The sequence below is a fragment of the Podarcis bocagei genome (assembly GCF_964188305.1).
Source record: "Podarcis bocagei genome assembly, chromosome: 2".
Classification (NCBI taxonomy): domain Eukaryota; kingdom Metazoa; phylum Chordata; class Lepidosauria; order Squamata; family Lacertidae; genus Podarcis; species Podarcis bocagei.
This window is the reverse complement of record NC_138126.1, coordinates 28927705-28943072: the sequence shown is the minus strand read 5'-3', so window position 1 is coordinate 28943072 and position 15368 is coordinate 28927705. Positions and strand designations below refer to the sequence as shown.

The following is a 15368-nucleotide window of genomic DNA, read 5'->3' as shown; positions in this document are numbered from 1 at the left end:
GACATTACACATCTTTGCTAATCACTGGAAGGACATGGGAAAGTGAGAAAACTTTGACATGAGGAGATGGCTGCAAGATTTTCACCATCTGCTGGTACCGACAAGGGTTTCATGCATGTTCTGATTAAAGGCATGCTATATAAACAGCACATGGATGAGGCTGTTTATTCCAGACTTGGGAAACCTGTGGCCCACCAAATGTAGTTCAGAGTCCAACTCCCATCAGCACCAGTCAAAATGCTCAATGGTAGGGAAGATGGTAGATGTAGCAACTGGAGGGTCACAGGTTCTTTAAAGTTGAAGATGTTTGGGGAAGGGAGTTTTTGACAGCTGTGGTTTCTACTGTCACCACAAAATGGTAACCTGCAAACTAAGGTGAGAAGTAAGGCCAAGAAGCAAGAGACTGGCACAGCAAGGGGAGCTGAATTTTCCATGCTGCTTTGAGCTAACGAACCAACACCTTAGCTGCAAGCTTATCCATTTATTATAGAACTTGTTTGAGCAACAGCTGATCACCGTATCACAGAGCTCCACCATCACCCAAGTGAAGGAACAAAGATTTTTTGCGTTAGCAAACAAGGATGCACCCTGCCCTGTTTATACCTCCACCCTCCCAAAAGCCTTCAACACCCCTGTTATGGTGGACAAAATTGAGAATTTAATTCTTTCTCATTTTCAGATTCTTATGAGGAGGCAGGTTTCCCCCAACACACCTGCTCATTTCCCCCACTTGAAATGTGAACCCCTGTTGAGAAGGAAGCAAAATATACATCTCTTGCCCACCTAGATTGTGCAGTGTGCAGGACTGAAAAATCATTATTATGTGGGGAGGGAAAGGCATGCCAGGGAATGATATCGCTATGTACCAGACAATATTCTATTTTTGAGGGGATGAAGTATACCTGCAAGATACAAGTATGATTAGGCGCCAGCAGGTATTCCAGCAGCAGATGGAAATGGAATGGGATAGTTTCAATCATCTTTGAGGGGGTTGAGACCTTGAAATACAGAGCGGGTAGGATGAAAGACTACAAAATATTCCGGGTCACTTAAATGTAAGGTTTGACTGCAGTGTCAAATTACGTAATCACCACAATAGCCCAATTCACTCTTTCGTTCTTTCTTTTTTTTGGTGCGCCAGAGTCTTCTGTTGCCCAGTGGGAACTAGATAATAACATCTATTTCTGCAGAAAACAACATGGTTTTCATCTCAGTGTGTAGTTTTTACTTCACAGCTGAAGACTACAATTTATAAATGGCAACAAGCGTATGGAAAATTCCTTAAATGAAGGACTTCGTGGTGTGTTATTGTTTAACCCCTATTTTTCACTTTCTCTAGATTTATTGGCATTCACAGCTGCAACATTAAATGACTCTGAAAGCAGAGCAATTAATCCAGAATCCTATTTGTTTTAATCTAACACTGTCAACTGGTTTTAGGTTTCCAGTCAAGAGAAAAAAAATGTTTGTTAAGCTCCACAGCTCTAGCTAATGTCTAAAGACAATCCCCTAGAAAAAGGTGTGAAGATGTTTTATAGACTGAACAGAGATTTATTAGGGTACCTAACTCTGTTTCTGCAGATGCCTTGTGAATTATAATGAGATTATTAAAACTTTTACAAATCATTACATTAAAAATCTGACATGGCTGCTTTTGAAATTAGACCGCTTCTCTGTAATTGCTAATGGTGCATTACTGGTGATAAGGCTTCGGAAAAATTTCTCAATAAAAACTTCTTCAAAAATTTAAGATTTATTTATTTCACTACCCCGTTATAAATTCAAGGATAATAGGTTTATGTGCATCAGAATAGCTGAACGATCACATTTATGTCAGTGATAGAAGACGTTCTCTTGCTGCAAACTTTAATTAATTTTCACAGATAGTTAATTTTCTGTTTCATTATCATCTCCCTAAATTTGAAAGACAAACAATTTATAAACAAACAGAAAACTTTTAGAGGGGGAATGAATTTCCAAGCAAACAGAAAATTAGCTGCAAGAATAAAACGACAACCAAAGTAGTAATACACCTATCTATTAATTGGCTTGGTTTTAAAGAACACTTTATGATAAACATATTCCAAAGTTCCAACTAAAAAAAGACACTTTTTTAGAAAAGGATGTCAGTCCAAACCTATTTCCAGGTAACAAATGACTTTGGGCTTCATACAAACCAAATAATAGCTTCAGTGCCCTTAAACATCAGGGGATGAAAAATATACACCTCAACATGTCCTTTGAAAGGGTGACCCATTCCATTAAGGGCAATATTCCAGGCCTTCTACTCTTCCCAGCAAAAGGTAAATTTAAGCAGCTACTTACCATGATGTACGACACCCTTCAACCCGTGGATAATAGGCTCCAGTGCGGGATTGTCCCTCTGATTGACCTACATGTAAATAATACATGATTGGTTAAATCTATTCTGGCATCAGGCAGAAGAAGAGTCTCAATTTAATCTTCTAAAGGAGAGGAAAGATGCTATCTAGGAAGCTGCTTAGTCTTTATATTTAAAACAGGTCTTCACCAAACAATGAGCACTTAAGATTTATAATATAATAAAATAGGTGACAGAGACTAAATCACAAGAAAGTCTTCAGAAGGCATTAACACATTAGAAATATCATCATAACCTGGGAAGGGGGTGGGAGGAATGGATAGTTGATAGCTCTACACTTGCTTCTTTCACTGCCACATATAAAAATGTCTTAGATAAATATCGAAATATCAAGTGATCAAAGAGCAGCCACTTTTTTCCAGGCAAGAGACTTAAAGGCATAAAACATGGAGGTCAACTGAAGACGACGAAGTTCTTCTGAATTGCAAGTGAGGTGGACTAGTCCTTGATAGAACGGAAAGCTTTTATTTACTTCATCTTCTGCAGATTTTAAAAAGGCATTTATTATGTCATTTATATGCCACCTTTGTGCCCAGGTGCCCAAGGCCGTTTACACGGTTAAATTACTAAAACAAATAAATAAATAAAGCGTCAAGCTAGCCTTGTAGAGTTAGAGAAGGGACAGCTCAACTGGGGCAGGCCCTGATGTTGTCTCTGTCTCCCTCCCTCATTCTCATCTTCCTTCCCAGAGGGCAGGTGGTGTCTGCTGGCCCTGTGGGGTGGAGGGGATAATCTGACTGGGGCAGATGAATGCCTAGAAAAAGGTCTAAGAATCATCTGCAACATGGCAATTTCAGAGACAATTAATTTCTACTTATGTTTTTTGTAGCAGAGGGTTTACATATATCGCTCTGCACTTGCAAATGCAAACGACCAGTCTGTGGCCTGTGCCGATGGTGCTGTAAACCTCACAGAAAAGGTTCCTACACCTTTGCATCCAAACTATAAGACCATCTTATTTCACATTTCAACTACAACGTTTACCAAATGCCCCCAGAAGGTACATGTGAAAAATGACCGTTAGCACGTACATCTGTCAAGAAATCCAATGATTTGGGTATCTGAGTTAATGGTCAAAATTGAAAAGGTGCCCTAGGCCAAACTCCAATCTATAGGATGACCCCCAAGCAAGTTCCCATACAAACAGGAATTCTCATTCATTTCAGTTGAGGGGATTGCTCGTGTACACAAAGGGATTTGTGGATACATTGTGCTCACAATGGGGAAAAGCTGGTTTTTACTTAGAAACCCTGTTTTCCTCTCCTCCTTCCGCGGACTCATTAGCATTCTACAGGAGATTCCTTGGGGGGGGGGGATGCTTCTTGTATGTACACACTATGGGAAGGCACTCAGGGCTGCTGGTGGGTTAATTAAAAATTAACACAATTATGACAAACTGATGCAAGCCAGATAAAAATTAACACAATTATGAGAATGCAAACTGGATAAATTGAAATAATTGTACTCGCTTTACTTTCAGAAAGGGTTCAGAGGAGCCTGAGCTGACCTTCCACAGAATGTATTAGCCACAGTGGGTCAAATAAATAGTGCAAAAACGTGTCTGTAACTAAGCGCCTTCAGGAGCTGGAGTTTTGAACCCATGATCCACCCTTTTGCTTTCTCACAATAACTTGTACCCTCTTGAAGTTGTTTCTCTCCCGAAGGGAATCCAGACCTAGGTTAAGAGGGGGGCTGCAGATCAGCTGTAGAACATCTGCTTTGCATACATGCAGAAGGTCCCTGGTTCAATCCCTGGCATCTCCGGGAGAGACTCCCTGCCTGAAACCATGGAGAGCTGCTGCCAATTGGTATGCTCAACAATGAGCTAGGTGAGCCAAAGGTCTGACTCAGTGGTCCTGGAAACATACAAAAGTTATGTGCCTTGAAGGAGAGCCAAATAATGGACAATTGTGGGTGAGGCAATGGTTATACCCTGGTTCCAGAAATTTTGATGTGCATAATACAGTGGTACCTCAGGTTACATACGCTTCAGGTTACATACGCTTCAGGTTACAGACTCCGCTAACCCAGAAATAGTACCTCGGGTTAAGAACTTTGCTTCAGATGAGAACAGAAATCGTGCTCTGGCAGTGTGGCGGCAGCAGGAGGCCCCATTAGCTAAAGTGGTGCTTCAGGTTAAGAACAGTTTTAGGTTAAGAACAGACCTCCGGAACGAATTAAGTACTTAACCCGAGGTACCACTGTATGTGTAATATGTAGCTCAGCCACAAGGACTTGTACTCTAACTACTTGTTATGTTTCCAGGCGCCAGAGTTTGTGGGGCACCCATAATTCATGGAATTAGTAAAAGTTCGGATTAATCAAGGTTTGATTCAGTTTAGAGTAACATACCAGCCCAGCTTGATGTATCTGGCTGGGACTAAGCTATTAAGAAACAAAGCTGAAATGGCCAGTCGGTAACCCATCAATAGAGGCCACCCATAAGGCAGAAGTCCCTGCTGGGCACAGAGCAGGAGGTTGCCAGCATTACAGTGGACGATGATGTAAGCGGAAGGGGAAGTTGCATTTGGCAAAGGTTTCTGGGAAGGAGGAGGAGGCGGGCAGAAGTCATGTAGGCTGGCTGCAGCAGGCTGCAACAAAGGGACAGGAGCATGGCTGGTTTCTCTGTTTGCAGACCTAAGCCTACTGTTCCTAAGAGAGAAGCAAAGAATCTCATTGAGATGTGCATGCTGGAAATCCCTCCATGTAGACTCAGGCTGTATAAATGTGTAAATAAAACCATTTATAATAAAGACACCATAGTCTCTGTTGTGCTTCATTCCAAAGGAAACACAAGCCCTGGGTGAATGCCTGGAACACCCTGGAATCTTGACATTGCTCAGTAGAGATTGCGGGTGGCCTGTAACATACTGGATGTTCAAGGATGCCACTGATTTTACTGATTCTTCCTCATTATGTCCATGGCAGATGGCAGAAAAGGGAATTAGAGCTAGTCTCGGGCACAGCTCGCAACTAGCCTAGTGACTTTTTGTGGCTCTCACACTCACTTTCCTGCCTCCAAAAAGTGTTTTTCACACTTCTGATGTGTGCCAGACCTATACAAAAGAAAAGGCATGGGAATGAAGTCAGAGAAAAATGAAAAACCACAGCTGGGTGAGTTGCAAATAAATCTACTGAAAGTAAGAGGTAGGCTTGCCTTTTGGGTGCAGGACCAACATCTTAACAGTTGATATAGAATCACACTGTGAGTGAGTTCCATGATTACAGCTGCACTAGATAGCAGGAGGCTTTTTGCAGAATGCTGGTGCACACACATTATGATTCCTCGTACCCAGGAAATACTGCAGAAGCCAGTTTTGCCTGCATCAGTTGTCACATTTAGTGCTTTTGCTTTTAACTGCAATGCCATAACAGCCAGTAAACCATCATAGCTCTAGGTATGGGTAGAAAATAATTTTGTTTGGTCCACATTTTTAAGTTGTCCTCCTTGTTGTTCTTCTGCAGACAGAAGACCGTTTTATTTTCAACAGGCCTTTGGGAACTGACTGGAAAGGGCTTTATATGGTGCTGTGATGAATTTGTTGCTTTCGTTTTCAATTTACTTTTATATTGTTTTAATTCTATCCGGTTTAATTACTTTTTAATGATGATCTGCTATAAGTTTTTAGTTTTTCTGTATTTTATCTGTGGTTTGTATTTTTATCTGTTAGCCGCCTTGAGTCCCAGTTTGAAGAAAAGGTGGGCTATAAATAAATATAATAACGATACGATAGGAATTTAATTATGCATTTCGTGATAAAATACACATTTAAGAATGCATCTTTAAATACTAATTTTTGTACTGTACTCACTTTTTGAAAAGTTTTGAAAATTAATGCAGAACAGACTTATGAATAAACACATGTGGAGAACTGACACAGACTGGAAACAGACTGATCCATCCATCTCCAGTTCTGAGAGAGCTTGTGTGGAGAAGGCAGCTGGGATTCCCCCCCCCCCCGGTTCAATAAAGAATACATTAAAAAACTATTATAACACAAAGCTTTTCTTCTTCTTGATCCATTACTTGTTTCATATTCACTCATCACTACAAGGAGCCAACTGCACATTTGACATATGCAGTAGCCATCGTACATAAAAAGATCATTCATACTCTGAGCGTTACTCCTTGCTCAGCAAATCTGCTCAAAGGTGGAACTGCAACCATCCAGCTATCCACAAGAGCACAGCTTCTAGCATTCGAAAAGAAAAGGAAAAGATTCTCAGGAAAGACTGGGCAGAACATTGCATGTATCATTTATAATTGAACAGTGCCTGTAATCCTCCTTGATGGAGACAAGTAAGGAACTACCACGCTCAGTACAGTGGGAAAAAATAAACACAGCCCTGCAGTTTCAGTGTACTATTGTGCTATTTCCAATGCTAATAGGACTTTCTCACCTTAGGGTAAATGGTACAAAGCTAAATCAAACCAGTAAAATCTCTTTGTTTATCACTTCCCCTGTGCTATTTCTGTTCCCCAATGAACACACTGTCGTAGGCAGAGTGAGCGGTTAGCGTTTAATGTGCTGACTACAAACAGCACACAATTTACAACTCACAACTGCCGTACCTTATTATGAGCTTAACTGGCCACATTATAATACATTGCAACGGAGGTCACGACGCATAATTTGGGAGAGATGCTTTGGGGAACTCAAAAGGTAGGGTAAGATTATCGCAACGTACATTTGACATGGATCGCAGGACACAGCACACTTGGGTTTCATTTGAGGCGCCGCAATCACGGGGCAGGAAGGATAGCTCCAATTCAATGGCTGCCCCACTGGGATTAGAATCACAGGCCTTTTTCGCTCGAGTGCTAAACATGCCATAGTTTAAAAACAACACAGCCATTCAAAGCAAGCGCAGGAAAGCTTCATGGAAAGGTCAGGGTTTTTCCTGATGATGAAAAGCCATTAGTTAGTGGGCCTGGTGCTCATATGCCAACACTGAGTGCCAGAATGGAGAACGCCTGTCCCTGTATGCTCCTTACCACTGTAAAGGAGGTACAAATGAATGTCCTGGTTCTGGCAGGAAGCACCAGTGACTCTGGTCTACCAAAACGCGGTGTTCTACCAAGTAACATAACATTCAAAAGAGCATGTTCTGTCTTTTTGAAAACGGAGGGGGAGAAAGAAGAGTTACATGTGAGCTGCTTCTTTCAATAACTCGGTTTTGGAAAGGGAAGCAATCTTAAGAGCTGCAAAACAGATCTTGAGTTTTTTCCCATGCCAGCTGGAAGAGAAGGAGTCAGCTGCGAGTGACTGAGGATGCATGGGCCTAAAAAAACACACCCAGATCTCTTGCTTTGGAGTAAAGCCAGTAGCAGTCTTGGAAACTGGGCGATTTAAGAGAGGCAAGGAGAAGGACTCAGGAAGTAAGAGATGACTCCTCACCCAGCCTTTCTCTTGGTGAAATGCTCTGCAAGGAATGGGAGAAATGTTACAGCCTTCCAGATGATGTAGGAAAAGGAACTCCAAAACTGCAACAAGAGCCTTCAAAGGTAGTGCTAGCACAGTGGCATTCTGGGAGCCAGTGTGGTGTAGTGGTTAAGAGCGGTAGTCTTGTAATCTGGGGAACCAGGTTCGCGTCTCTGCTCCTCCACATGCAGCTGCTGGGTGACCTTGGGCCAGTCACACTTCTTTGAAGTCTCTCAGCCCCACTCACCTCACAGAGTGTTTGTTGTGGGGGAGGAAGGGAAAGGAGAATGTTAGCCGCTTTGAGACTCCTGAAGAGGAGTGAAAGGTGGGATATCAAATCCAAACTACTCTTCTTCTTCTTCTTCTTCTTCTTCTTCTTCTTCTTCTTCTTCTTCTTCTTCTGGATGCCATTAATGGCAAAAGGCCCATTGAAGTTCTCAAGAGTGAGGGGCCCTGTTGCCACATTGCTCATTAGGGCTCAAGGTCCCACGTCACACAGGGAGCCTCCAGGCATAGAGCAGGTTCTCCGCTTCAGAAGTTACAGTGGTACCTCAGGTTACATACGCGTCAGGTTACAGACTCTACTAACCCAGAAGTAGTACCTCGGGTTAAGAACTTTGCCTCAGGATGAGAACAGAAATCGTGCTCCGGCGGTGCGGCAGCAGCAGCGGGAGGCCCCATTAGCTAAAGTGGTGCTTCAGGTTAAGAACAGTTTCAGGTTAAGTACGGACCTCTGGAACGAATTAAGTACTTAACCTGAGGTACCACTGTATTCGTGTTTTGTGTTGCGTTTATTGGGAAACAATAGAAATTCACTCAGTACATTACAATGTGGCAAGAGGGACACAATGGAGGGGGACGCAACGGAGGTGGGCAGAGCCAGTGAGCATGGTCCCACTCTCCACCTCACACCAACATAGGAAGCTGCCTTATACAGAATCAGACCATTGTTCCATCTAGTTCAGTACTATCTACACCGACTGGCATTGACTCTCCAGGAGTTCACAGAGGAAGTCTCTATCATACCTACCTGAAAATGTTGAGGATTGAACCTGGGACCTTCTGCATGCAAAGCAGATGCTGTGCCCTTCAGCTGTAGCCCTTCCCCTAATTCCACTGGAATCATAAGGAGCTGAACACAGGGCAGGGGCTACTGTGGTCCCTTGACTCTAAGGCTGAAAGAGACTGCCATTTTTGGAGCTGCACCTGCATTCTAATTACACTGGGAACTAGTTGAGTGTAGGCTTTAGTTGAGTTTGACCAAGCTGCGGGAGGCAGTGGAAGACAGGAGTGCCTGGCGTGCTCTGGTCCATGGGGTCACGAAGAGTCGGACACGACTAAACGACTGAACAACAACAACAACAACAGGCTTTAGGAACTACATCCAATCTCCTCCTCCCAGTTCCCCATAGTTGTGGGAACTGCTTGGTTCACAGCAGTGCTATTTTTCTAGAAAAAGAGGTGCTGGAATTCACCACAAACGCCTCCCAGCGTTCTCTTATAATGTTCTCTTATAATGGCAATGGCGCCTACTTGAGAAGAAGAAGAAGAGTTTGGATTTGATATCCCGCTTTATCACTACCCGAAGGAGTCTCAAAACGGCTCACATTCTCCTTTCCCTTCCTCCCCCACAACAAACACTCTGTGAGGTGAGTGGGGCTGAGAGACTTCAGAGAAGTGTGACTAGCCCAAGGTCAGCCAGCAGCTGCATGTGGAGGAGCGGAGACGCTAACCCGGTTACCCAGATCACGAGTACACCGCTCTTAACCACTACACCATACTGGCTCTCCGAGGTGAGGTGCCGGAACTGAATTCCAGCTGAAAAAAAGGATGGCGAGAGCCTATGACAAACTAGGTTCTTCGCTGGTTGGACATGAGATACATACTTCTCTCCCATTCCCACCCAAAAGATTCTGGCTGCTTTCAGAGCCATTAATCTGAAGCAATTGCTTTCAATCTCATTAAATGGGCTCCGGTACTGCATTACAAAGCATTTCAAAAGAGGCAAGTAATTCGCTGTCACCTAGTCTATCGAAATCTGAAATGGCGTGCATTCTGCACCAGAAAATGAATGGCTACAATTCTGTAATGCTTTTACTTAAGCCTTTCTTCTCAGAAGTGAATTATAATTTACTCCCTATGCAACATTTGGCCCTTGACGTGGAAACCAATAATCTTCAATCTTTCAAGTCTTACCCATCTGCTAAGTATAACAGCCAAGACAACTGGCATGCCAGGAATTGGATGAAGCCAGCTGCTTCTGCAGTATCATAGCACTAATACTCAGTGACTATCCTTTGAGAACCCTGGGCTTACTTGATATTTTCCTGTGGAAGCAATTTAAAACATACCCAATATATTTATTTGCTTGTTCATTTAAGCCTGCACTTCACCTTTCCTCCAAGGAGTTCAGCTCTGTGATTTAGAGTCACAATAGATGGGACTGAGAAGAAGTCACAACTTGCCCAGCTGGCCATCTAGGAATATTATAGCACAACAGGGATGTGAAGCCACATCTTAAGAGCTACATTCACAATGAAGACTCTAGACCTTTGGCCACATAAGGTTTCTGTTCCAGATTCACAGCAAGGATTGCGACATGAAACAGTGAGCTATGGAAAATGGAGATTCAATTAATGCATGAACAAATTGGATGCAAAGTCTTGGAGCCAAAATAGTCACTCCTTTGATGCTAGCCTCAATTTTTCAGTAACCCACAGGATACGCTCCTCATATAGAAGACCAGATGTGAGGAACATTGGGGCCTCCAGATGTTGCTGAACTACATCTCCCATCAGTCCCAGCAACATGACCCATGGCCAGGGATTGTGGTACTTGTAGTACAGCAATACCTGTACTAGACTCTTATATTATCCAGCACGGCAGGAGCTGAACTACAATTGATTTATAGGTATTGATTGATTGATTCGCAGTGTGCTTGGCGGACCTTCCAGGCCTTTCTCTTTCTCCAGTGATCAGGACTCTCCCTAAGGCCACAATCCACCTTAGGCCACACCCCCACCAACCCTGCTCTGTGCCCTTCTCAAAAGCTTTTCCCAGACTAGAATGCATCCTTGAATTGCCTTTTGCTTGTGTGGATGGAGAGACCCGTGTATGTGTGAATTCTCTGCTGGAAGGTCGCTTACTGTACAAATGTAAAAGAAACTGATGTCCATTTTCCCACCATCTTTCTTCCTCTGACCTGGCAAAAGCCACTCTCATGTGTGTCCTGGAATGTTGCCCATGAGGGAACACAGCCCTTGGGCTGAAAGGAAAGTCCCCTACCTCTGATTTATAAGTATTTTTTTACCTTCAATCATATTCCCAAGACTGTTTATATGAATACAAAAAATAAAATGCAAATACAAGCAAAATAAACCAATGCACTATCAAAAAAGAAGCAGAGAAAAAAGAAAGTTGTACCTAAAAAGCTTGAGAGGGGAAAGAAGAGGACTATGCTCTGTGCCCCCAAAAAGGTCGTAAGGGCAGGTGTCAGATGAATCTCTTTGGGGAGAAGTTCTGTAAGACTGTGTGGCCCTCCTTCTTAAACATTATCGACCCCATCCAGAGGACTGCCATATCAAACTCCACTTGTAATATATTAACAGCTCAAAATATAACTTGTCAGTTCTCCTTCCATATCTACCAACACATAATTGAATTACCTCTCTACAGTTTATATGAATAAGAGTGGTTAGGGCTTAATAAAGGTCAACTTATCTACAGCAAACAGGATGGTTGTAAAAGGGAGCACATTTACACACACAGTCTAACAGAAGTAATTTACTCCAACATTAACTTCAGTATTAAAGTACTTTACAAGTGCTTTTCACACTGCTAATTCAGGTCAAAACCACTGGTATTCCATACGCTTCAGTGTTTCCCCAGTGAAAACAAGGTACATATATACTTTCAATACCCTTCTTGCATAAAGACTCTTATCGCTGCCTAAGGACCTCTTCCCCAACCACATTGTACTGAAGGTCCTTCTCCCCTTGCTGTATTCATTCATTCTCGAACAGACAAGCCTGCATCCATTTAAAAAGCAAAGTTTGTTGTTTGGGGATATAGATATCCTAGAAAACTAGCTGCCCTGTCTAAACATGTTATCAGCAGATCAGAATTAACCTCATTGGAGGTTTCACAGAAATGGCAGGATATGTGCCACATTGCAATCCTAGCCACTCAGAAGTTAGTTCTACTGAATTCAATGGGGCTCACTCCCAGGTAAAGGGAGGTTAGGACTGCAGCCTGAGAGTTCGTGTGCATTTTACACTATACATGTGCACTATACCTGCAACATGAGAATGTGGTGGCTCCCTGCTTATGGAATGCTCTCCCCAGGGAGGCTTGCCTGGTACCATCATTACATTATCTTTAGGAACCAGGCGAAAACAGTCTCTCTCATATATATATATATATATATATATATATATATATATATATAGTCATGATGTGCAAGAGGTGGAAAGTAATAGCAGCATGTTAAGTTAAATAACCAAGCCAAAAAGATACATGAGTCTAGATTCGTCCAGACGACATAAGAAAATAAAAGAAAAGAAACCAATCTGCTTTGAAAATATCTTTTTTTGTTTGTTTCTCCACGCATCACTCCACAGCAATGCGCAAGTTCACCAGTCAAAGCCAGCACCACACCCTATTATACCACTTGTCGATAATACACCCATCTGCACATTGCAATTTGCTCCAATTTAGCACTAAAGAGCGAGTTTTCCAGGGGAAAGCAACAGGACAAGGGCAAAACTGCTGAGACTCGTGCTTAGAAAGCATGGGACGAACAGAAAACCACAGACTCGTGCTTTCTAAGCTCAGGACAAGCAGAAGTGTGGAAGAGTCTTGGATACCAACCTCTTGTGCTGTCAAAGGTTTACAAATTCCAAATCCTATGTAACCTCTTTCCTTCTAAGCCCTGGCACTGTCAGTATTTGAATGGGAGTAAGAAAAAAAAAAGGTGATCAAAGGTTGGGGGGGGGGGAAGAATCATTCCTTTAAAATCAGGCCTTTGGCTTTTAATTATCGCCATTTTGCGTTGGTACGATGTTAACCCTGCAAAAAAGTGAGGTTTGCAGAATGGCAACTCACACTCATAATGATTAGTATCAGGAGGAACCTTCATTGTACTGTTTTTGATGCCTGTTAAAAAAGTGTTTTGTTTCAGTAAGCCTACCCAGATTACGTCATTTAATACGTATCCTTGTATCCTTGTTCTTAAACTCTTGATTTTATCAGTATTATAAATATTTGATAATGTATTTCTTTGATTAAGCTATCTTTTTGTAAATGAAAAAAAATATGGAAACACTTCTGCTTTAAGGAAAAACAGCACTAAATAGGAGCTGTATATTACCGGGGGGTAGGTAATGGCAAAGCAGGACTTTTTCTCCAGTACCATTACACAGCAGCAGTTCTCAAACTATTTTTCCCATGGAACACTTGAAAATTACTGGAGGTCTTGGCAGACCACTTAATAAACTTTTTTATTGTTGCTCTACAATTCAAAGCACATACATGACTCATATTTTAATAACCTTTTTGCCTTACCAATGCAACGGATGTGCTTTGGGATTAAATAAGAATATTTTTAAAATAAAAAAACAACTCCCACCACTGCCCTTCCACAATGACATAATCACCGAAGCCAGCACAAAATTATGAAAATTGTTAGCCTGATAACCCAGCCCTGATCAAAATGGTCTCAAGGGCAGGTCCACGTACACATATTCTTGATTGTTCTGCAACCTTCTCATGAGTCACCTGAACAGAACTCGTGAACTACAATTTAAGAGCTTCTGCTGTTGCAAAGTTCCCCAGCCATAGTGCCTGCCACATGTCTTATAGACTACAGTTCCCATCCACCTCAGCCAGCATGGATGTGCTGCCAGGGGCTGCAGGGAGTTATCATAGCATTTTAGAACTGTAGAGTCCAACCCCCTGCAATGCAAGAATCTCAACTAAAGCATCCATGACAGGTGGCCACATAGTTCAGAACTTCTGGCAGGCACCTGGTTGGGGAAGGTTGTGTTATGGAGCTGACTGGAGTGCATGGAGCGTATGCTCTTCTACTTTGCATTGCTTTCGTGCTGCTGAGAAAATACATTCCTGTTCCATATTCTCTCATACTGAGCAAAGCATGCTGGAGAATACTGCATTGCAGTCACTCTCTCCCTGTCTCTGTCTCAGGGTGGGATGCGGGTGGCGTTGTGGTCTAAACCACTGAGCCTCTTGGGCTTGCTGATCAGAAAGTCGGCAGTCCGAATCCATGCGACAGGGTGAGCTCCCGTTGCTCTGTCCCAGCTCCTGCCAACCTAGCAGTTCGAAAGCACACCAGTGCAAGGAGATAAATAGGTACAGCTGCAGCGGGAAGGTAAATGTCATTTCCATCAGCTCTGGCTTCCTTCACGGTGTGAAGTAAATCAGAAGCGGTTTAGTCATGCTGGCCACATGACCCGGAAAGCTGTCAGCCTGAAAGCGAGATGAGCGCTGCGCCCCATAGTCACCTTTGACTGGACTTAACTGTCCAGGGATCATTTACCCTTTTACCTATTTACCTCACAGGGTCATTGTGAATATAAAAAGGGGAGGGGATCATGAAAGGTGCCTTTAGGAGGCAAAGGAAGGCTATAAATGTAACACACCAATGAAACATACAGAAATAAATTATATAACCCCTTTTGACCACCCTTACCCTGGAGGGAAATGGCCAGTTAATAGTGCGCTAGCTGAGATTTTAATGCCAGAGACCCTCTTTAAAAAACAAAACAAAAAAACTCTTGTCACAAGTCAATATTCATTTACAAAATTACGGAGAATATTATTTCTCTTATACAGCATCAAGAATATTTTTTTAAAAGGGCACTTTCTAGTTAACAATTCTATCACCTACTCTTGACTACTTCTAAACCTGAATATGGAAACTCAGTTCCAATGACATGTAACCATGACAGATAGAGAACCAGCAAGTTTTCTCCCTGGTGTTTCCTGAGGGCAAAGCAATGGCTGCAACAACTAGATGGTTATGGCTTGTTTTGAAGAAAGATGGAGAAGAAAGGGAGGGGAGGGGAGGGAGAGGAACCACTGGACTTTGAACCACAATCTGTTTTCAGCAAATACTGCCATGACCTTGGCTTTCAAACAATACAAAACACCAACATATTGAGGTGAGTTAACCCAGTCCCATAGTAACATGTTTCAGGTTCAGTGCCTCAAAAGCGAATGCCGCAAGGCATCAAATGTGCTTCTTCAACATTTAGGTATTAACAATCCTGCTCTCAGCAAAGAATACAATCAAGGATGAGAGAGAGAAAGGTTGAGAAGTCCCAGGCTCCCATAGTTTCACAGGAATTTTCATTCAAATGTCCTCCCTGTTTTATGGACTGTTCTTCTGTGTTTGCAAAGGTAGGAGAAAAACCTAATGGGTCTTCCAATGATTATGTTAAATAGAATAATGGGTATGCATCGATCCTTCCAGCTAATTCCACTTCAAATAATACATCATCCTGAGTGAGAGCTTTTGCTGTGATGTA

General features: G+C 42.5%; 1 protein-coding gene across 7 annotated transcripts in view; it reads right to left on the bottom strand.

The window, feature by feature from the left end:
* Positions 1 to 15368, bottom strand: part of PTPRG (protein tyrosine phosphatase receptor type G) — a 558127-nt gene that overhangs the window by 143289 nt on the left and 399470 nt on the right. For all 7 annotated transcript variants that reach the window (XM_081183960.1, XM_081183964.1, XM_081183962.1 and 4 more), the window contains exon 6: positions 2326 to 2392. In XM_081183960.1, the coding sequence (XP_081040086.1) occupies positions 2326 to 2392 (67 nt within the window). The remainder of the gene's footprint in view (positions 1 to 2325; positions 2393 to 15368) is intronic.